Source organism: Lagopus muta, chromosome 26 (genome assembly GCF_023343835.1).
Source record: "Lagopus muta isolate bLagMut1 chromosome 26, bLagMut1 primary, whole genome shotgun sequence".
NCBI lineage: Eukaryota > Metazoa > Chordata > Aves > Galliformes > Phasianidae > Lagopus > Lagopus muta.
The window spans coordinates 1,792,726-1,815,501 of NC_064458.1; the positions used below are offsets into that span (position 1 = coordinate 1,792,726).

General features: G+C 60.8%; 1 protein-coding gene across 1 annotated transcript in view; it reads right to left on the reverse strand.

Annotated features, from left to right (window-relative positions):
* EFNA2 (ephrin A2) overlaps positions 1–21,608 on the reverse strand; it is a 32,335-nt gene extending 10,727 nt beyond the window's left edge. Inside the window, exon 1 of the mRNA XM_048927806.1 lies at positions 21,425–21,608. Within this exon, the coding sequence (XP_048783763.1) occupies positions 21,425–21,546 (122 nt within the window). The 5' untranslated portion in view covers positions 21,547–21,608. The remainder of the gene's footprint in view (positions 1–21,424) is intronic.
* Positions 21,609–22,776: the final 1,168 nt, after the last annotated feature.

Genomic DNA, 22,776 nt, shown 5'->3' on the forward strand with positions numbered 1-22,776 from the left:
CAGGGACACGGACAGGGGACCAGCACCGTGTGACGCCCTGCGCTCAGGAGGGCAGGAGTTGCAGCATGGGGACACCGTTACGTTTTCCCCCTTTTTCCACCCCCACTTTTTGGAGAGGCTGCAGGACGGGGCCATGGGTGCTGCCATGGATGCCGAGATACCGGCGGAGCCAACATCAGGCAGCCCTGACAGCTTTAATATCAATATTTATCTTGACTCCCCAACTCTGATCCCAGTTACATATTCAGCAGCTCGATTACAGTTATCTGGGATGATGGTGACGGCTCCCACCGACGGGAGGTTACCTGGGGCTTAACGCAGCCTGACAGCCCCGTGGCTGAGCTGTGTGGCAGGGATGAGCAGGGGATGGTGGCAGCCTGGTGCAGATGGCAGAGCTGCACTGGGTGGGAACCCCCACTAAAGGCTGAATCCATCGCCAGCATCCAGCACAGAGCGGGGTTTTGATTCGCCTCCTGGCTGTGGGATGCGTTGCTGTAGGGTGCAGTGCTGTGCAAAAGGCGTCTCCAAAGCGCCGTGAGAGCTCTGCTACCTCCACCCACACGGCACTGGGCGCTGCCTCATAGCGCCGTGCTTTCAAGGCCAGCACACCCCAAGCATGCTGCTCACAGATGAAGGCTTGGTGCAACTTTCTGCAGGTGTTGCATAGGGCTCAGCTTTATGGAAATCACGGGGCCACAGTCAGCAAGAAGCACAGCCAGGAGGGACCTGCACAGCCTGGGATGGGCAGCACAGTGTTGGTAACACATGCACACGGGCACACGGAGCTGCTGCTCCCCACCAATGCTTATTTTCCCAGCTGAAGCAATCGCTGCCAGCTCACTGTGCTGCTCTTGTAGGGCAATCTGCACCCGAGTGCTGCGGAGGGGCTGGGGGGTGACATGGGCAGCAGGGCAGCCAGTCTCTATCCTGCAAGCTGGGGATGTCCATACAGCCCCGCAGTGTCCCCATGGCCCTGCAGTGTCCCCATGGCCCCACAGTGTCCCCACAGCCCCACAGTGTCCCCACGGCCCCGCAGTGTCCCCACAGCCCCGCAGTGTCCCCAAGGCCCAGCAGTGTCCCCACGGCCCTGCAGTGTCCCCACAGCCCCACAGTGTCCCCACGGCCCAGCAGTGTCCCCACGGCCCTGCAGTGTCCCCACAGCCCCACAGTGTCCCCATGACCCCACAGTGTCCCCACAGCCCTGCAGTGTCCCCACGGCCCCACAGTGTCCCCATGGCCCCACAGTGTCCCCACAGCCCCACAATGTCCCCATGGCCCTGCAGTGTCCCCACGGCCCTGCAGTGTCCCCACAGCCCCACAGTGTCCCCACGGCCCTGCAGTGTCCCCACAGCCCCACAGTGTCCCCACGGCCCTGCAGTGTCCCCACAGCCCCACAGTGTCCCCATGGCCCCACAACATCCCCATCCCCCAGGGCCCTGCATCCAGCCAGAGCCTCCCAGGCTGTCGAGCCCGCGCTCCAGAGGTTCACTCATCTTCATTCCCAGACCTCTCCCTTCCCTTTTTTCCCATACAGATGACAGGCAGAGGAGTTGCCACACGGCCATTGGCCACGGGAGAGTGGAGGTAACCTCGTCCGGGCTCCCCCACGCTCCCCCAGGAGACAACTGCTCTGTTACCTGGGGCAACAGCGGAAAAATTATGGCTGGCATCTAAATTGCCATCATTATGCTCCAGAGCCAACACTCCCCATTTACACTTTATTGTCATCTTTTGCTTTAGGGAGATGCTGAGATATTACAGGACCGGGTGACAGAGTGGGATGAGATGGGATGCATGAATAGATAGACATATAGATAAATGGGTACACCCGGAGCTATTATTTCAGCCTGTTTGCAGATCTAGAAAAAGAGCAGCAATCCTCACTCCCGCGGGCGAAGGGGAGACTTTTATAACAGAGAAGAAAACGAAATTTGTTTAAATGCCGGCGCGTTGCGAGCGCTGTGCCCACATGGCGCCGAGCTTTGCTCAAGTGCTGATGGGCAGAGAGGCTCCTCCAGCTCCCTGCCTCATGGACCTGCCTGGCAAATCTGCACCCAAGGAGCTGCTTGTCCTGCAGCCATGCCAAAGCACGCAGGCAGCAGCACAGAGGATGCAGAAATGCCCCAGGCACCCGGTGCAGCTCCAAGCAGCGCGGGCGCATCGCTCGCTCTCACCCCGCGACGCAGCACTCAGCCCTTCTCACATCTCAACCGCTCTCAAGACGACACACTTATCTTATGAGATGTGCCCTCAGCCATCCATATTAATTTGGAGGCAGAACCGCGGCGCTGGCTCGAGTGTGAGATGAGCTGCAGAGTGCCTGGGGAGAGGGAACTTCTTGGGGGCTCTTGTGCACAACCGGCTCCCAGCAGCAGCCAGCACAGGGCTGCGGTCAGGGGAACTGGGGCACCCCAAAAACCAAGCTGCTCCCCCCCCCCGATGTGTTTTAGGGGAGAAAAGGAATGCTGGAGCGAGTTCAGCTCCAGTTGGGTGTGCAGAAAGCAGCGCGGCGCCTTCGTGCTCCTCCGCAGTTAACATGGTAGTCTGGATGCTAATTAATTTCTCCAAGAAACCAAAGAGGAATTTGGATGGAAGGTGCTGGGAAATGAAGTAGGAGAAGAGATGGAAATGCTCAGTGTGGGACTTTGTCCCCCTGGTCACAATCGCACTGAAGCATTCTGCTCCGGCACCGCTGTGCACCTTCAGACCCACTGCCCTGTGCCAGCCCTGCCCCAAGCAGAGAGACTTTGGCAAAGTTACACCAACAAATGGGAAAGCCAGTGGGAAAAGCTGGATGTGGGCATTTTGCCCCCTGAAAGCCCTCCCCAGCACAGCACCGAACCAGCAGCCAGGGCTTTCGGTTTGGGAATGGACCTGACCTGAGCAGGTGGACCCCGATGGTGGGCACTGCCACCACGACAAAGTGCAGTAAGGAGACGGATGGATGGGGAGATGGGGAGACACACACTGATTGATTGATACAGGCACAGACAAGACAGGTTTTCCTCTGGCTCACAAGGTTACTCACTTTTCCTGGAAGAAAAAGAGCAGATGTCAATCGGAAATATGTGGGCTTGGCGGAGAAACGCTCTGTTTCCCCGTGCCAGAGACATTGCTCAGCCCCCCCCAGGTGCTCAGGGAGAGTTTTGGGGTGTGCTGCATACATCCCCCCCACCCCCAGCTCCTGGACCTGTAGCAGCTGCTGCAACTCACACCGCTCACCCCGCATTAACATGGATGCTCGTTAGTCCAGCACTGAGACTAATCAATATTGCCATTAACGGACTACCCTGAATTAATGCATTTTAACCTGGCAGGCGTGAGGATATTGGTCATTGTGTCACCCAAGCTGGCAGGGAAAGCATTTCCCCTCTCCTGAGCCAGCTCACAGCTGTCACCCTGAGCACAAGGCTCAGAGCTGCGCCTGAGGTCTGGCTCCTGCAACCCCATCCCATGCAGCCCTGCAGCCCCATCCCATGCAGCCCCATCCCATGCAGCCCCATCCCATGCAGCCATGCAGCCCTGCAGCCCCATCCCATGCAGCCCCATCCCATGCAGCCCCATCCCATGCAGCCCCATCCCGTGCAACTCCATCCCATGCAGCCCCATCCCATGCAACCCCATCCCATGCAGCCCCATCCCATGCAGCCCTGCAGCCCCATCCCATGCAGCCCCATCCCATGCAACTCCATCCCATGCAGCCCTGCAGCCCCACCAGCCCCAACCCCTTGCCCCCATCCCTGCGCCCTCACCCTGTGCCCCCATCCCCTGCCCTGACCCTGTGCCCGCTGTGCCCCGGGCAGCAGAGCAGAGCCCTGGGCAGCAGCACAGCCGCCTTCCCCCAGGCACCCCCCAGCCACCCTCTCCCGCTGCCTCACAGTGCCTCTGGCTAAACAGAGATCAGAAATGTTAGATCTTTCTTAACATCTCCTGCCAGCACTGTCAGTGGCCCTCTCCAGAGTACCAGGGCCCTCTGTTATGTAAACACAGCACATTCTCTGTCAAAGATTAAAAAAAAAAAAGGCTCATTTGCACATAAAAGCAGCCTCTGCACTAGTTACGGGCACTGTGGCATGTAAGGAAGGCTGGAGGTTAAACTCGCTAATAAAACCGGGCGGCACCGGTCCCCCCGGCACTGCCCTCGGTCCCCCACCGCCGCCCCACGGCAGGGGTTAGGGCGCACGGAGCGGGGTCTGCTGGTGGGGAGACACCAAGGGGAGGCGCGTGGACAAATGTCACCAATGCCTCCCGGCACCCGCTGTCACCCCAGGGTGCTCCTCGTTGCCCCCACATCCCCGGCTCAGCACTGCGGGCGACGTCGCACGGCAGCAGCGGTGGCACCGGGGATGGGGGCACCTCCACGCTGGGTTGGGGGCACCGGGGGTCTCAGGGCACGCCAACCCATAGCCCTGCCCGCTGCTGGAGCGCCCGCCAGGCCGGCGGCAGACAGCTGGATGTGCCGGCGGGGTCAGCACAAATGTAATCAGATCAGAAATTCATTGTCGGAGAGACGGCGGCTGGAAAGTGTAACGCTAATTGCGTTAGAGCCGTCAGTCGTGGCTCCTCGGCTCCCGCCGCCGTTCCTGGAGAGATGCGAGGGCACGGCCGGGTGGGTGCAGGGCACGGCAGGGTGCGGATGGGGCACGGCCGGGTGGGTGCCGGGCACGGTGGGGTGCGTGCAGAGGAACGGGGTCTCGGTGGGAGCGGGGAAAGGGTCAGGAGAGGGTGAGCGGAGCGCCGCTGGAGCCGGCGGCCAGATGGCTCAGGACAGGGCCGGGCGCTGCAGCAGAAGGTGTTTACGGTGGCGGCTGACAGCAAAGGTGAGCGGGGCACAGGGCTGCGGCAGGAGGTGAGGAGAAGGGAAGGTGGGGAGGCTGCTGCGCTCTGCAGATCGCCGCCGTGCCCGGCCGGCACACAGCGCTCATGCACGCCTACCAACAGCACGGGCCTGTGTGCACCCACTGCAGCACACACACGCCCATGGATGCTCTGCACTCGTGCTGATCCACCCCAGCATGTGTGCACACAAATGCACACCCAGCTCAGCTCGCACACAGCCCTGCACAGCCACCCCAGCATGCGGGCACCCATCCTCCACAGCGCCGTGCCCCGCAGCCGCGTGCAAACCCTGCGTGTCTCCACTGCAGCCATGTGCCGGCCTGTGCACGAGGCCACGCGTGCTCCTACGTGTTCAGGCTGCTCACGCTGAGCGCCCTAATTAACACGGCTGGTGCTGATAAGGGCAAGGGATGGGGGAGCTGCTGGGGGTTATCTGCCATAGGCAGCTGGGAACCCCCGCCGGACAAAGGCGCCCAATTGGGGGTGGCCAAATAGGTAAAGAACCCCACACCAGGCTGACCTCATTCAGTCCTGGCGCTCGCTGGGGCTGTTCCTGGCACGCTGGGGGCAGCAGAGCAGCCAGCACCTCCTGTGGCATTTAGCACAGGAGCCATCCAACCACATTGGGGCTTCCATCACCCTCTTGCTTACCCCCACCCCTGTGCACCCTGTGCCACCCCACTGTTCCTGAGGGTCACCAGCTGGGATCCAAACCCCATCAGGACAATACAGGACTTTGCTCCTCAGCATGGTGATGATGGGCTGCGGAGCTGTAATTCATCATACTGGGCTCTGGCAGCTCCCTTTCATGGGGGATGGGGGGAGCGAGCAATGCCTCTTGTCCGCCCAACAATTAATTATTATTTCCTGGCTAATGACGAACTCTGACTTGCAAAGCAGGTAGTGGCTGTGTGTGGGGATGAGAACCACGGGCTCCACCCCTCCTTTGCCCCACTGAGCCAGCCCTCCATGTTGCACTGCACTGCTGGGGGGGGGGGGGGGCATGGGAAGGGTGCGTTGTGCACCAGACACCCATTCACCACACCCTCCTGCCCTGATTCTTAGCGTGCTCACCCAAAAGACAGCGCCTCAAGTTGGATTCCCAAATACTGCAAAGCGCACGAGTGCATGGAGCACAGCGTGTGCATGCAGCGTGCAAAGTGCATGGAGCACAGCGTGTGCATGCAGCGTGCAAAGTGCATGGAGCATGCCCAGTGCCTGCAGCACACCAGGGCTGGGTGCAGCTGCATCCTTGCTGCGGCAGCAGGCGGCTGTGCCGGAGGAGAGCACGCTAAGTGCAGCCCGCTCCAACCGCAGACCCCGAGCGCTCTGCGCCGAGGAGCTGATAACGGGATGATAGGGCTGTGTTAATGGAGAAAATCCATTTAGGTTCACTCGATACTCTCCCCACAGGCTTTCATTACACCTCAGGGGTCTGCGGAGCGCCGTGCCCTGAGACGGGCAGGCTGCGCTCCCGCGGCACATCACCGCTCATCCGCCTCTGCAGAGGCTCTGGAGCGGCTGCAGCACGTTTGGGGCTGGGAGCAGCGGCCCCGTGGGGCTCTGGTGACAAATGCACGTCCCACACACACACACACACACACACACACACACACACACAGGGTTGCTGCCCGACCCACAGCACAGTGAGGAGGAAACTGCAGCGGAGCCACGGAGGAAAGCAAAATAATTACCGGGCGCTCCCAGGCCGGGCTGCCCGCCCCACGCGCGCTGTTTAAGGCTAGTTAATAGCTAGTGTTCTCTGGTTAGGCCTGAATGACATTTCCAGAGTTATAATAACTGAGCTATTACTTGCCGTATTGATGCATTCCCCCTGCCGGCAGCCGGCTCATCCCGCGCCGCGCCGCGCGGCCGCCGAAAGCTCCTTTAGTCAATAGCACTTCTATTTTTCATTACTCCCTGGAAATGTGGCTCTTGGAAGCTCATCCGTCATTCAATTACGCCCTGGTTCAGTCCTATCATACACGTGTCATAAAGTTCCTCAGATCTGAACTGCTGTTAATTTTCTGCGCCATCCCGAGGGGATGCCGGGACGTGCCTGGAAAGGCAGCAGCGCACCGAGGGCATGCCGGGACCGGGCGCTGCAGGGGGGGGCCGTGCTGCAGCGGGGCCGGGGGTCAGCAGCCCCCTCCCCACATCCCCACATCCCCACATCCCCTTCCCACGCAGGTCCGCTCCTCCGGCGGTGTTGGTTTAACAGGGCCACCTCCCCCCCCTCTTCCTCCTCCCTTTCCCCTTTAATCCGAGCGCTATCCGCGCTGGGCACGTCCGCGCCGGATAATCACCTGCCTGGCAGATTTGTCACTGCACCAGATGTAATCGGGGAACTGCTTTTTTCTTTTTTTTTTTCTTTTTTTTTTTTTTAACCCTCCTCCTTTTCTGTTTCTTGGAAGCCGCAGCTCCAGGCGGCGCCCGCTGCTCCCCCACCCATGGGCAGCTCCTGGCTTTGTTCCCACCTGTGCTGACTTGCGGTGCGTTTCCGACCCGGCTGCTATGAACCCAACAAAAGGGACGGATGGCTTCACGTGTTGGTGCAGCCGTGGGTCCGGGGCAGAGCTCCCCATGCATACAGGGGAACCAAGGCAGCAGTGTGACCCTATGGAACCGCGGCAGCACCCATGAGAACAGCTGCCTGTTCTCCCTGCTGCTCCCACCCATGGGTACCTGCTGGATAACCAAAGGGACTGAAAGGCTGCCAGGGTTCCTCTCTATGCTCTCATCTCCCCCCAGCCCACATCCCCCACCCTCCACCCCCATCATCCCGGGGCTCACTGAGATCCATCTGCCATCCCAGCAGAGCCCCAGGTGTGTTACAACCATCACCGACCACCGAGTGCCACAGGGCTCATGCCGGGATCCCACTACCAGTCCCTCTGTCCTAATGGGAACAGCCTCCGCCCCAGCTGCCAGACGTGGAAACTGAGGCACAGGGGGACCCATATGTACCTGAGCTACGGGGACATCCTCACGGGAATGGACCACAGCGACCACACTGCTGCCCCAACCCCACTGGGGTGACCCCTCCCTGGGCACAGCTCTGCTGCTGGGGGTGGGCTTCTCCCCCTGCCCCCCCCCGGCCACCCCAGCCCTCATTCCTGTCCCCCTTCTGCCTCACACCGACACTCCTGCGTGGCTCTGGGGCACGATACTGTCCACCCTCATTGATCCCTGAAAGGCGCTGCTCCTCACCCAGAGATCAATGCTGGGAGCAGCTCGAGGCTCTGCAAGAAGCCACGGCCACCGCCCGCCTGCCAGCATCCTCCTGGCCACATGGCAGCACCCATCGATCGGGGCAGCACTGATGCTGCAGTGGGGGCCATGCTGAGGGGTCCAGATCCTGGCCTGCCCCCCCTTCCACCCCCAAGCATCCCTGGGCAGGACCCTGCACGGCACAGCACAACATGCTCATATCACCACTGAGTGCAGCAGCACAGCTCACCCAAGGGGCTCCAATGCCCCCCCACCCCCCCCCCAGGTGTGCTCACAGTGGCACACAGTGCGTGCCCCAAGCCCTGCACAGGTCCCCCAACCCACAGATACACCAGGACCGACGGACAAACGAGAGGGCAGGGCTGAACGTGGGGCAGGATGTGGGGCTACGGAGAAACCCCCTCTGTCTGGGCACCAGCAAGGGGTCTCCCCGGCACGAGGCCACAGGGCAGGGGGTGCGTGGCCCCTGGCAGGGTCAGGGCAGCGCCCACACTGGGGGTCCTGACAGAGGCAGCAGTGGGGTCAGGGGCCACAGCAGCGCTCTGATCTCTCTGCCCACAATCCCCCTCCCCCCCAAACCTCCCCCCCCCCCCCCGCCCCGTGCGCTTCTTCCCCTCGTCGCTTCCCCAGCCAAATTTGACCTAATTTGCCGTGAGCCGCCGGGGTCTGCGCAGGGCACCGCGCTCCCCCGCCCCACCCCGCTCCTTTCACTGCTTTAAGCCTTTTCGCTTTGTCCATTCACTCAGTCGCTAATCAGATTAACGCCATTCCAAAGGTGCCCCCCTCCCTCCCTCCCTCTTTCTCACCTCCCCCCCCCCCCCCCCCCCGCCCCCTAAAAAGCAGTTTCACCGACCCCAACCAGGACCTTCCCTCCCCATCTCGCAGGGCAGCGGTGGCACTGAGAGCCGAGGGGATTGCGATGGGGGACGGGGACGGGGCTGCCCCCCCCCAGCACAGCGATGCTCAGAGGGATGATGGCAGCGATGGCAGCCGGTCCTGCGCAGCTCCACCGGCACGTGCACCCTTTGGGGAATCCCTCTCCTTTCTCAGAGACGTCTCACATTTCGATTCATGCTAAAGGACTGCTTGGGAACAGTGGAAATGGACCAAAAAAAAAACCAACCCAGCTTTCCACCTGCCTTCCATCCCAGGGCGGGGACACAACCCCACGGAGCAGCATTGGGTGATGCCACGACCCCAAACCCAACGCAGCCCAGAGGTGCCCTGGGGACAGCCAGGACCCAAACGTGGCCCAGGGACCCCCATAGAGACACCCATGGGGTCACCCTAGGGAACACCGCAGCTTTCCCAGCCCACGGGAAGGCAGAGAATCCCCCCCCCCCTGGAACTTTCTGCCCTACCCCACGTGCTCCAGCCCTCCCCCCACCCCAGAACACCCAACGTCCCCACCAGACCTTAAAAATGGATTTCAGTCCCTTTTTGGGGCAGCGCTGCGCACAAATGCATTCGACACGGGCGCTCTCCCCTGGCCAGGATTGTATGCAAAGGCAGTTAGGGGTCAATGAATAATTCATACTCCGCTGTCTTTCAGAATTATACTGTGGAAAAATAAATCGGAGACTATATAAAAAATAATTTCCCCCAAAAAAAAAAGAAAAAAAAGAAAGAAAAAAGGTGGCGGGGGGGGGGGGGCCGGGACGCCCCAACTCTGCGTGGGGATGAAAGCCCCCGCGCTGCCCCCACTGAGCGGCTCCGCATTCAGGTCTGCACGGAAACCACCTTAAATCCTTCCTGTGCTTTGTTCCAGGCGCCTTTCAGCGCGTCTTAAGGAGCTGGGGAGGGGGCCTGGAGAGAGGGAGGGAGGGGGGGGGGGGGTCCTTTGAAGGAGCCCACTCATCCGCGCGGCTGCTCGAGTTCAAGGGGCTGCGTGCCCAGGGGGTGACGGGGCGACGTCCCCAGTGCCCGTCCCCCAACCCTATGGCTGTGAGGGGAACCTCCATCTGCCACGTGTCAAAATGGGGAGCTGAACCCACGGAACTGGGGTGCTGAGTGGCGGGGGGGGGGGGGAGAAAGCAAAAGGGGGCAGCCCCCAACCCAGAGAGCCCGCATCCCCATCCACAGCCCTGCAGCTCCCAGGGCCACGTGCTCACGGCACGATCCGCTCGCGGGGAGGAAAGGAAGCGAGAGTCACTTTAATTTGGCTATTTAAAAATAAAGAAGTAACGCAGGCTTTGAAAGCCTGGAGGGGTCCCAGCGGAGAGACCTCCATCCCCCCTTCAAAGGCCGCCTCTGCTTTCTTCCACCCGTTAGCAGCATACAAAGGTGCGCGAGCACTTTCGTCTCTGCGGAAAGACCTTTTTAATTGGTTCCAGGCAGAAGGTCAAAATCTCTCCCCTTCCCCGCACGCGTTTCTGAAAGGGGGAAGGAAAAAAACTGGCAAAAAAAAAAAAGGTGGGGAGGAGAAGAGGAAGGGAACAGGGCTTGGAGGAGGCGGAGGGGTTGGGGCGCACCTGGAGCCAACGTTGCCAGCATAGGGATTGGGGACGGGGGTACATCAGGAGGGACACAGGAGGCGATGCTCGTGGATGGCAGCTGCAGGGTGTAGGGATGCAGGCACCGCTGCTCCTGGGTTCCTGGGTTCTCCAGGCTCTTCCTGGCTCACCCCACAGCTCCTCATTGCCCATGGGGCTCTCTGGGCAGCACACAGGGCCCATCCCCGAGCACCACACCCCAAACCCCGACCTCCATCCCCTGTCCCATCTCCCACCCCTGCTGGAGTCGCCGTCCTCCCACCACTTGGGTTTCCTTCCACGGAAGGGGAGCTGAGCAAACGCATCAATTATTGAGCCGGGGCGCCGCGAGCCCGACGCGTCCCCTTTGCTAATGCCGCTCAGGTAGAGCAGCGCGGAGCTGCAGTCAGACACCTCCTAACACGATTAGCTGCAGGGCTCTTCCAGCGCGCTTCAAGGTCAATTTTTCTGAGGCTGACAAAAGGCACGGGAGGGTGGAGGCTCTCCCCAGGATGGCACGGGCAGCCCAGGGCACGGGGATGGGACGGGGATGGAGGCAGTCGTGCCGCAGCACGGCGATGCCCGGAGGAGCCGTCCCGCACCGCTCGGTTTTGCATGGAGCAATTGGATCCATATGTTCCCCAGCAGCGGAAACCGCTTCCCCCTCCATCCCTCCTGGCCAGGAAACTGCTTGGCTCCTTCCACTGCGCCGAATGGGGCAGGAGATGGGATGGGGCCAGGAGCCCTTGTGTGGGATGGGGTCTGCGTGAGAACGGGGCGGCAGCGCTGTGTGCGCCATGGGGAGATGGCGACGGCACGGCCCCACCGGCAGCACCCAGCCCAATGCTTCCCAGGTGCCAGCAGCACTCAGAGCATCCTCTGGGTCCAACGGGGCCGTGGTGCCCATGGGGTGAGGCTGCCCACGGGATCAAGCTCCACAGGGCACAACAAACACCACCACAAAGCCATTCCGTGCCCCTCCACCCGACAGCACCGCAATTTGTCCCCGTGCAGGGATGGCACACGGCGTTCTGCTCCCACCAACTGCAGCAAGGACTCAGAAATGCACCCAAGGAGGCACAGCCTGAGAGCCCCACTCACGTAACTCAAAGCCCATCTCTGCTCCCAAGCCCTGCCACGGCACGAGTGCCTCCATCACCGTCAACGCAATGCATTTCTGCTCTTTGCATTATGGAGAAAAGCTGGAAAACAAAGCCCTGGAGAGTGAGCAACCCTGGGAAGAGGAAAAATTAAAACAAAAAACAAAAAACAACCCAAAAACCCACATGTAAATCATATTATTTCAAACCTGCCCATCACCAAACCAGTCTCTCAACTGAGGGAACTGGAGCCACCCGCACCTGGAGGAGCGCAGGGAAGGAGCAGCGGACGCAGCACCGATGCCACCCCACAACCTGATGATGGTGGGATTGGGGTTAAATTAAACACCTCTGAGCTGGTGGGATGCAGCGTGCTGCAGAAGGACGCCGTGTTATTTTTATCATTGCATTACTTCCAGCTTAATTGCTGGATGCCATCAGCGGCGCAGAGCGGGGTGCGGGCGGTGGCAGCTCACTGTGGCCCCGCACGCCGCGCTTTGTCCTCTCCAAAAGGAGCAGCAAACCCACGGCGCAGGAGCAAGGCAGCAAATCCCACGAGCACTGACCCCAATCTACATGTGGACACTGGGGAGGGGGCTGGGGAGCTGGGGACACCCCCTCCTGTCCCCTTCCCCCCTCGTTGTGACCCCCGGTGCTGCAGCAGGAGGGATGCGGGCGAGCGGCGCGGAGGAGCGCTGCTGCTGAGAAATCATCTCGGAGGAAACAAAACTTGCCAGTCAGCGCTCTGACTAATGGCATACGGGAATTAAGACAGCAGAAATGCCCCGTGCTGCCAGCAGCTCGCAGGCAGGTGTGCCTGCTACAACTTGTTTCACGGGGAAAGCAGCTCCGTGGCTGCGCTCCGCCGCTGGGAAACACCCAAAGCCGGAGAGCAGATGGGGCTGAGCCAACAGCCCTGGGGGTCTCGGTGGGCAAAGTGGGGCGTGGGATGCAGTGGGATGCAGTGGGTGTGGGATGCAATGGGATGCAATGGGATGCAATGGGATGCAGTGGGTGTGGGATGCAATGGGATGCAGTGGGATGCAGTGGGATGCAGTGGGTGTGGGATGCAATGGGATGCGATGGGCCGTGCGTGGGGCAGCCTGGTGGATGCAGGCGGCACGGAGCAAGAACCCAGAGGCACGGGGTGGAGGCAGCAGCTCACATCCCAGCAGTGGGGATGCTGCATGGGGAGGGCGGGGAGCAGCACTGTTCCCCAGCGCTGGGCACGCTGCCCTCCTGCTCCCAACACAGCACCAGGCTGTTGAGCCCAGCCCCGGCTGCCTTGGCTTTGTTATGGGGTCACACAGAACAGCGGCGGCGCACAGATAGGGAAGCGGCGTTTTACCATCAGAAAAATTAGTCGCAATATTAATTAATCCTCAAAGCACTTTACGAACATTAACTAATTAAGCCTCCCAAGCCCTCTGCGAGGTGGGAAAGGTACGGCTGCCCTCGTTTTACAGCTGTGGGAAACGCAGCACGTGGAGCTGACGTGATGCACCCAAGGTCACGGCGGGGTGGGCAGAGGTGGGGCTGAGACCCCAAACCCCCTCCAGAGATCAGAACAGGGCCTGCGACCCCAGTGAACCCCCCCCCCCTATGAATTTCTATGCCCATAAAGGGGGCTGAGCCAGAGAACGGATGGCTTCTGGTGCCTGACCTCACATCGGGGCGCTGAGCCCAACCCCACGGCGGCACGGAGCGCTGAGAACAGCCCTATAGCACCCAGCACAGCACTGCCTTGGGCTGGCAGCCAGCACGGCCCCACGGCGCCCAGGTCCCCACGCAGAGCGGCACAGGGCACGAGATGCCCCACGGTGAGAGCCCACAGCCGCAGCGCACAGCTCTGGAGGAGCAGAGCAGAAGAGCTGAGGGGCGTTAACGGAGAGCAAAGCGACCCGGCGCGGTGTGAAAGCGGCTGGGTTATCAACCGGCGTCTCAATCACGCGGCATCGATCCAGATAATAGCAGGCAATTGTTCAGATACAATATCATAAAGTCTCCTTAACTACAGCCATAAAGCTTCCCCCGCCTGCAGCTCTCCTGGGCGCTCCCCACGCAGCACCTTCGCTCCTCCGGCACTGAGAACAGCACAGAGCATCGTGGCAGTGCTGGAGGAGCACCACGAGCACGTGCCGGGCTCTGCTGCATCCCTGCATCCTCGCATGCTCCGTGCATCAGCTCCTTGGCACCTCCTGCATCTAATACCACCCCTGTGCTGCAGGAGGAGGGGGCACCCCGGCCTCCTTCCGCACGCAGCAGCGCAGCGTCAGGGCGTCCCTTCGCTTCGAGCCGTAATGCATTGGATTTGGGGCAGCTGGGAGAAAACACACCAACCCTGAGCCCACCATCACTGCACCCCACAGCACTGGGGCTCTGCACAGGGCAACACCCAGCACCACAGTGGCCCCACGCCGTGGGACAGCCCCCGCCTGCCCTGCTGTTTGGCCACAGTAGAGCAGCAGGGTTTGGGTCCTGGTGACCCCTGGGAGTCCCTGCCCGCGCCAGGGAACGCTGCTCCTTCGTGCGCCGCTTAATGAGCACAAAATATTTCCATGTTGCAATTACTTGGTTCGTTTGTGCTGCTGAGGGCAGCGCTGGCGCTGGGAAAATCCCTCCAGAGCCACCGCAGCCGCTTGTGGGGCTGGGGAGGGGGGGGACTGAACCCCATAGATTGACACCAGCAGTGGGGATACACGGCTCTGGGTGTGTGCAGGAGGGCTGTGGGGTGCGATTCCCACTCCTGTCCCCACGGGATGGGATTTACACCCCCACCCCCATTACAGCAGCAGTGCAGCAGGCCGGCCAGCAGCAAAGTTCAGCGCGTCGCAGCCACACCTGGGCCCATAAATCTCCCTTTACAAGGCAGCCCGGTGCAGTGATTTATAAGGTGAAACCAATATTAAAATGTTTAAGGTAAAAAAAAACCCAACAACCAACAACCAAACGCACAGAGCCCAGCTGGGCTCCATCCCAGGAGAGCAGGGACCGGACACGGCGCTTCCTGGGGACCCATCCCCACATCCCTTCCCTTGTCCCACAGATGGAGCAGCTCCACGCAGCCCCAGCGCCCCTCCTCACCTCGACACGAGAAACTGAGGCTGGGGGAGAGGCGACGTCTGCATGCAGAGCTGGGAACTGGAGCTCATCCCACCGCCACGCATTGCCTGCGCCGCCCGAGGGTCCCCGCGCCCGACCCCAGTGGGACGCCGAGCACAGAGAGGGGAACAGGAATTGTGGCAGTGCAACAAAAGGCCACGGGGTGTTGGGCACAGGGGGACCCCACAACCCAACACCCTTGGATGGAACGGGGCGGCCTCGGTGCCCCCCAGGACCCAGCACTGAGCTGAGTGCCGCGGTGCGCAGCGGCACAGGGATGGTGCTGTGTGGGGACGGCTGCTCTGAGGCTCTGGGTGAGTGTGACCCCATAGCTCTCATTGCAGCTGTGAGGACAGAGAAGCAGTGATACGGGCACTTTGTGCTCTAAACGGAGCAAAATGGTGGAAAAGCATTGGAAGAGGAGCAGGGATGCAGAGCGAAAGAGCGAGCGGTGAGCGGTGGGTAATGGGACCCCGCGGGTCCCCAAGCAGCCATGGGTGGGAATGGGGGTGGGAGCAGCAGAAATCCCCCCAAAGGGCCCTGAATGCAGCGCCAGGCAAAACACAGCCACCAAAAAACAGAATTTGGAGGAGAAACGAGCCAGGAAAGAAAGATGTGCTGGCAAACAGCGCGGGATGCAGGGAGGGAACCCTTTGTGCAAAGGGCAGCGCTGGTGGAGCTTCCTCTGAATCTCAGAGCAAAGCAAAAATAACTTCTTTTTCATACATATACAGATTTTTAAAGCAAGTATGAAGGCGTCACTTAAAAAATAATTAAAAAATAAAGTAATTCCAATCACTTCCATTTTTGACCCTTTGGCTGAAATAAGAGGCGCCCGCCGTGCAGGGAAAGCACAGCAGGCAGCGCCTGGGAGCTGTAGAGGACAGCATGGGGACGTGGCACTGAGCACCCCTGCACCCCCAGCCTTTTTCCACTCCATTTCCTCCCCCGGGCTCAGGGAGATGAATCCCAGCACCGAGGCAGGCGGCCGGAACGGCAAATCCAGCAGTGCCAAATTTAATAAGAAGCCACGATCCAGCGAGCAGATGATAATTGGGATTATGGAGCTGATGGAGGCGGCTCCCCCTGCGTGGGGACAGGAAAGAAATCACCAAAATCTTTAAGAAAACACCAGGTGAAAAGTAACAGTGGGTGCTGAGTGCAGCCTATGGCCGGTAACAGCGCACGGGCTGCAGGAGCTGCTCCTTGCCATGGAAAGGCGATCGGATAAAAGGAAGAACTGGGATTTTCTGAGCTCTCCACGGGGTCGGGCTCGGCTGGTTTCATTTCACCACGCAGATCAACGCGGCTCGCTTTAAATATAATGTGTGTGTTGAGATGGAGGCCGAATAAAAGCCACTCGAAGGCACAGCACGAAATTCTCCCTGAGGACGGCGGGGAGGCGCGCGCCCGCTGCTGGGACAACATGGGCTGCTGCTGAGCTGATGGGGAGCTCCATCCGCACCCAGCGCTATGGGAAAAAGAAACCGACCCCAGGAACATGGCCTTTTCTGCAGTGAGAAAGAGAAGAAAGAAAGGAAAATGCAACGAAAGTTGGGCTCAGATGGAGCGGGGAGCAGCGCGGCCGAGCGTCGCGCTGGTGAAAGGGATGCAATGAAGTCAGGCGCAGGCATGGTGCTGTCGTGGTGCATGCACAGCACAGCACAGCACTGCACAGCACTGCACAGCACAGCACTGCACAGCACTGCACAGCACTGCACAGCACTGCACAGCACTGCACAGCACACGGTGCAGGCGTGGTGTAGGATGCAGCACGGTGCATGCAATCTGTGGGCCTCTCCTGCTGCAGGTGGAGCAGCGCAGCGCCGTGCATCGGCGCCTGCTGGGCTCTGGGCTGAGGGTCTGCAATGAGAATGTCAATTTTGGGGGGGGGGGAGGGGATTTTGGGGCGGCCCAGCTTAAATCAGGGCCTGTTCTGTGTCTGAATACAAAGCAGGCAGTCGGGGTTCCGCGCTCAGCTGGTCCTGGGGATGCCGCGGTGGAAATGCTGGCGGTGATCGTCGGCTGTGTGGTGATGCCAGGAGCTCAGTGGGATGCACTGTGCAATGACCCCATAAAGGCACAGCACCAAAGCAGCACAGCAGAAGCACCTGCAGCCGCACCGCCTGCCTTACAATGAGCAGAAACGGGTTTGGAAACGAGGAGGGGAACATTTCAGAAGGGACGGGAAAGAATACATCATGTACACACACACATAAAGCAGCCTTGACCTCCATCCTTCCCCACCACCATCGACACACCATGAATGGCCCAAATGCCTGTGGGGCAGAGCAGGGCTGGGGAGCAGGGCTGGGGAGCAGGGCGCGATGCGATGGCTGCGCTCCATGGCTGCCTTCTCCCCATCGCAGCGCTGGCGCATGGCAAAGCCAGGGCAAAGCTCAGCTCCCTCCCATCACCACCACCACCCTGCAGCCCCTGAGGGTCGGTCCTGGCTGGGACAGCACCAGCCAAGGGCACACAACGTATGGATGCAACCCAACCACGCTTTGGAACCATCGCCCAAATGCCGGATGCGCTGCAGATGGGGTCTGTGCACATTTTGGCACAGGATGGGGCTGAGAGCTCAGCCACGGCTCCGTGCTGACCCCACGATGTCCCACGCAGGGCACTGAGGCCGTGGTCCCCAAACCTGGCACCGTCCACAGAGCCATCCCTGCACCTTCTCCCCGTGGGCACGGTGCCCAAAGGCAGCACCGCACACCCACCGCTCCTCATGGCTTTTGAGTAAGGAGCCTCATTAAGAGGTAATTAGCTCTCGAACAATGGGAAGCTATTTAGCAGCCCAGCCACAGCAGCATCAACAAGCAGAGGGGGAGAGGAGGGAGGAAAACTCCCACCAGCAACGACCGGACCCACCTGCAGCCCCATCCCAGCGCCTCCTGGGCTGCTCACACCAGGACAGCCCGGCCCCACCGCCGCTGTTTCACACCTCCAGAAGGCATCTGCTGATGCTTTGGGGCCCCTGTGGCACCCATGGCCGTGGGGCTCAATGCCATGACTGTATGGGGATAGCTGGACCTGAGGGCACCCCGTGAGCAAGGGGAAAAATAAATCTTAAAACTCCTCTTTGGGGCTGAAAGCAGCGATGCTGTGACCCCCACCCGACCCAAGGGAGCAGAGCGAGGTCTGTGCCCAAGTGAGGAAAAACAAGGAGGACAGAGAGCAAATCTCTAACGCACAATTAACGCCTCAACCACGCAAACACGAAAAATAAAAACCCCGCCATTGGAAATGAGTTATTTAAGGAAAAATTGCTGCAATTTTGCAGGCAGGCCAGCGGATGAACCTCACCAAATAAAAGCACGTATCGATACGGACGGCCCCAACCCCGGCTATGTGGGGCGGATGCGTGGACAGACAGACAGACAGACGGACACCCGGCGCTGGGCCGCCGTTTGCAGCCCTGTAACCCACCTCCATCCCACAGCCCACTCACGGCAACGGCGCCGGGCGTGCAGCTGCACAGATTGGTGCCCAGGGCCCGTTTGTGCATTGGATACACCTCCAAAACACCTCTGTTGGCGCACGGCGGCAGCTCTGCAGCCGTACCTGGAGCCGTCCCTCCTTCACCCATCACCCTGCTGCTGTGTGGCTCCAGGAGCAGCACGGCTTTGGGCGCCGACGAGGACGAGCAGCCGCCCCGCAGCCCCCGCTGGTGTTTGGATCCCAAAAGCCAGAGCAATGGGAGAAGTGACTGCAGCTCCTGGGAAGGGACGGGGAGAGAAAAGCTCGTTGCAGGCGCCGGCCCCGCTTGGAGCTGCTCTCTATTAACCGTGTTGCTCCAGCCCTTGGCTGGTGGAGAATCGCTAACACGGCTTAGCGGGCTGGAAAAGAGGGGTGGGGAGGGCTGCAAATGATCTGAGCACAAAGGGAAAATGATCCAAATGGGAACTGCGAGGGAACCCACCGCTGGGGTTGGGGTCGGGCAGCTCCAACCTCGGCACGGGGCACCGATGGGAGAAAGCCCAACAGCTGGAAGGCCTTGGGAGCCAGAATATGGGAGAAGCAGCACGGCATGGACAGCCCCAGCCCCAGCCCAAATGAAAGGGAGCCACGGCGCAGCCAACACGCGGCTCCCAGTACAGATGTGCCCAATCTTCTGCTCAGCCACCCCTTCCCAGCACCCATTTCCCATGGAAAAGCAACCAGAGGGTTTCCATCCATCGCTCCCTCAAAGGAGGGCCCAAAGCCATCGCCCTCATGGCAACCTGGGCTCCGTGTGCTGGGCTGGGACACGGCACAGCAGGGGCAGCTCTGAGCAGGACGGAGCCACGGACAAAAAGCCATGGACAAAAAGCCACGGCCGCCCTCAGAAGCAGCAATGAGGGGCCAAGAGCAGCTAAAAGCTGCAGCACCCCAACCCGCATCGCCCTGCAATGCCCGCCCCGAGCTGCTGCTGAGCTCTTCCAGCCCACGGAGAGCAGAACAGAAATCCCAGCTGTGCTCACAGCACCAACAGGAGAAAGAAAAAAAAAAGAAGGAGAAAAAAAAAACAGAAGAAGAAAAGAAGCAGAAAATGAGGCTTCCAAGGCACAGAAATGACTTCACAGTTAAATATAGGCCACGGGTAAAATCGAGACCATTTACAGCATTTGTAGCCGCACCGTAAATAGAGAGAGGAAAATACCCCACACTTTGCACATCTCTACAGACACAAATCCATCTAGGATGGTGGTGCTGCCCAGGCCCTGGCTGACAGAGCAACCCAGTGCCAATGCTCTGCATCAGGGCTGCCAGCACCGAGCCCTGAGCTCCAACGGGTCGCAGCGTCCCGGCATCCAGCCGAACCCAAAGGCTGCATCCAACCCTTCCCAATGCACAGAGAGAACCCAGTGCTTCAGGGTGCAGCTCCCCAACCTCACCCTGCCACCCCCCCCCAGGGCCAGCACACCAAATTCCTCCTTCGGCCCCATCCCCTGTTAAAGAAAGGTTTCCAGCTCGCTGCCGATGCCCCCACGGAGCGGGCAGCTCTCGCCGTACCGTTTGTTTCTCATTTACACCCAATTAGGAAATATAGAATTATTCTAATCTGGGCAAATCGTATCGATTCTACGATTCTGTGAGTCTATGAGGGGGAGATTTATGGCGGCCCTTTATGGAATATGGATGGAGACAGAAAACAGCAGAAAAACCTTCATGCCAGCCCAGGTGTGCGGGTCAGGCGCATTTTCCTCTCTTTTATTTTTGGTCCTTCTGGATCCTTTCCGATTTCCCCCCTTCTTTAAAGGGGAAAAATGAAGGAGGAAAAGCCGAGCCGAAGAGGCACACGAAGACTCCTCATCATCTAGAAGGGTGAAATAAGCCTCGAGTAACTCCAAACAGCTGGACCCAAAGAGCAGAACAAGGAGAGAACTCAACGGCGATGCGTGGATGAGCGGCACTGACGCGTCCCCGTGAACCCCGGACCCCAAATGGGAAATGTGGGTCACAGCACAGCCCTGCAGCCATTGTCTGCTCATCCCACGCCGCTCCCCGCATCCCTTGCTCTGTTTCCACCCCCCCTTGAAGGTGTTTTCCCTGCTGATATCGGGGCCCAAAGCCTCCAATGGGCCGCGGCACGGATGCTGGATGCTGTGGGACGGCACTGGGTGACGGCAGCGAGATGGGATGCAGAGCACAGACCACAAACCCCATCCCACCACCTGCAGCACAACCCCGGCCGGGAGAACAAAAGGCAAAAACCCCAAAAGTGTGGCCGAAACGGCGCGACCACCGTCACCAAAAAAGAAGAAAAACCAAAGAACTTTGCAACGGGGAAGAGAAAAAGCAAAACAAAACAAAAACCCAACAAAAACCCACACAACCCCAAAGCCCTCCCTCCTCTTCCAACCCCCCACAAAAATGCGAGGGGGAGGATAATAAAACCCAGATGCGGGGCAGCCGAGGCCCCGGCACGAAGAGCACAAAGGAGCCGGGCGTCCCATCCAGGAGCGCGGAGTCACCGCGCGTCTCCACGGCCGGAGGGCAGCGCGCCGCCCCCAGCACAGCGCACAGCAACCGGGGGGGGATGCGAGGATGGGGGGGGGTCCGATGGGGGTCTCTCGGAGCTGTGCGGATATGGGGAGCGGCGCGGGGATGGCAGCCGGCCCCGCATCGCCGCGATGTGCGGGGTCCGATCGGGGGCCGCACCTGGGGGGAGACGGAGCTGCGGGGTCGGCACCGTCAGCAGGGAATTAAAGCGGGGAGGAGGGGGTGAAGATGGGGGGGGGACCAGGAGCTCATCGCGGGGTGAATTTGGGCTTTACGGAATTGCGAACAAAGAAATCCGACGGGGAAAAGAAAGGAAAAAAAATATTAAATGAACTCTACGAAATCATCGTCATGACAAGGCTAAATAATACTAAAAACCCTTGCAAAAAAAAATAATAATAATTAATAATAATAATAATGACAGCAATAATTTCTTCTCGCAAACACAGAGCGGGGAAACTACCGGAGCTGACGGAGCGGTGCTTTTTTTTTTTCCTTGCTTTTTTTTTTTCCCCCTCTCGCTTCTTCCAACGTGGAAACAACGCCGAGTTTCTCCGCCGCCGCTCGCAGCGCCCGCAGCCTTTTGTCCCAAACCCGGCGTGCGGGAAACTCCGCGAGGGACCGGGATGGAAGGGGGGGGGAAAGGCAGAAAGGAAAGGCACGGACGGAACGGGGCGGCCCGGCGCTCACCTGGGGTTGCTGCGGTTCCAATAGACGGCGTAGCGATCCGAGATCACTTTCCCGGGGTCGTCGCTCCACACGCAGACGCCGACGATCGCCGCGAGCAGCGCGGCCGCCTCCCAACGCGGCATCGTCCCGGCGGAGCGGCTCAGCGGGCGGCGGCGGAGCGGCTCCGGGCCCGACCGGGAGCGGCGGGCGGGAGGCGGGCGGCGGCGGCGGCGGCGGGGGGGCGGCCGGAGCTCACCATCGCCCGCGGCCCCGCGGCCGTCAGCGGGGAAAGTTGGGGGCGGCCGCCGAGCGCCGGAACGGCGGCGATGGCATCCCGCGAGCCGATCGGAGGGGACCGAAGCGGGCCCCGCTCCGTTCCGGCCGTCGGGCGCCGCCGCCCCGACGAAGTTCCCCGGCCGAGACCCCCGGCCGCCCCCCCCCGCCGCTCGCGCCCCGCACCTGTAGAGCTGCGCCGGGTGGGGCGCGGTGCGGAGCGGCGCGGTGCGGGGCGGAGCTGCGGTGTGGGGGGCACGGCTCGGCCCCGCGGGCTTCCTCCGCCCGCCGCCGCGCCGCCCGGGAGCACCGGAGAGACAAAGGCCGGGCCGGAGGCCGCCGCTCCCCGCGTTCAGTGCCGCCGCTCCATGCTGCGCCGCGCCCCGCCCCGCCCCGCGCCGCCCCGCCCCGCACGGCCCCGCACCGCCCCGCGCCGCCGCCGGTTCCGCCCCCGCCACATTGTTGCCACCGACGGCCGCGGCGAGCGCCCGACTGCGACCCAGGGCGGAGCCCCGACGGTGCCCCCCGGGCGGTCGCAGATCTGGGGGGGGGCGGGGGAGAGAGAGCGGAGAGCGTGCGGGGGGCGTGCGGTGCAAAATGCGGGGCAGAGGTTGGGGTTTGCAAGGGGGGTGCGTTGCAAAATAGGGGTGCTTTGCTAAAGGGGGGGGCGTTGCAAAGGGGGGGGCGGGTGTGGAGGTTGTGCGTTGCAACGGGGGTGCGTTGCAAAATGGGGTGCAGAGGTTGTGCATTGCAAATGGGGCGGTGAAGAGGCTGCGCTTTCAATGGGGGTGCATTGCAAACGGGGGTGCAGAGGTTGTGCTTTGCGAAGGGGGTGCATTGCAAGGGGGGGCGCTTTGCTAAAGAAGGGTGCATTGCAAAGGGGGAGGTGCAGAGCTTGTGCTTTCAATGGGGGGTGCATTGCAAAGGGGGTGCTTTGCTAGAGGGAGTGCAGTGATTATGCTTTGCAAAGGGGGGGGTGCATTGCAAAGGAGGCTGTATTGCAAAGGGAGGTGCGTTGCAAGTGGGGTGCAGAGGTTGTGCTTTCAAGGGGGGGTGCATTGCAAGGGAGAGTGCATTGCAAATGGGGGAGGTAGAGAGGT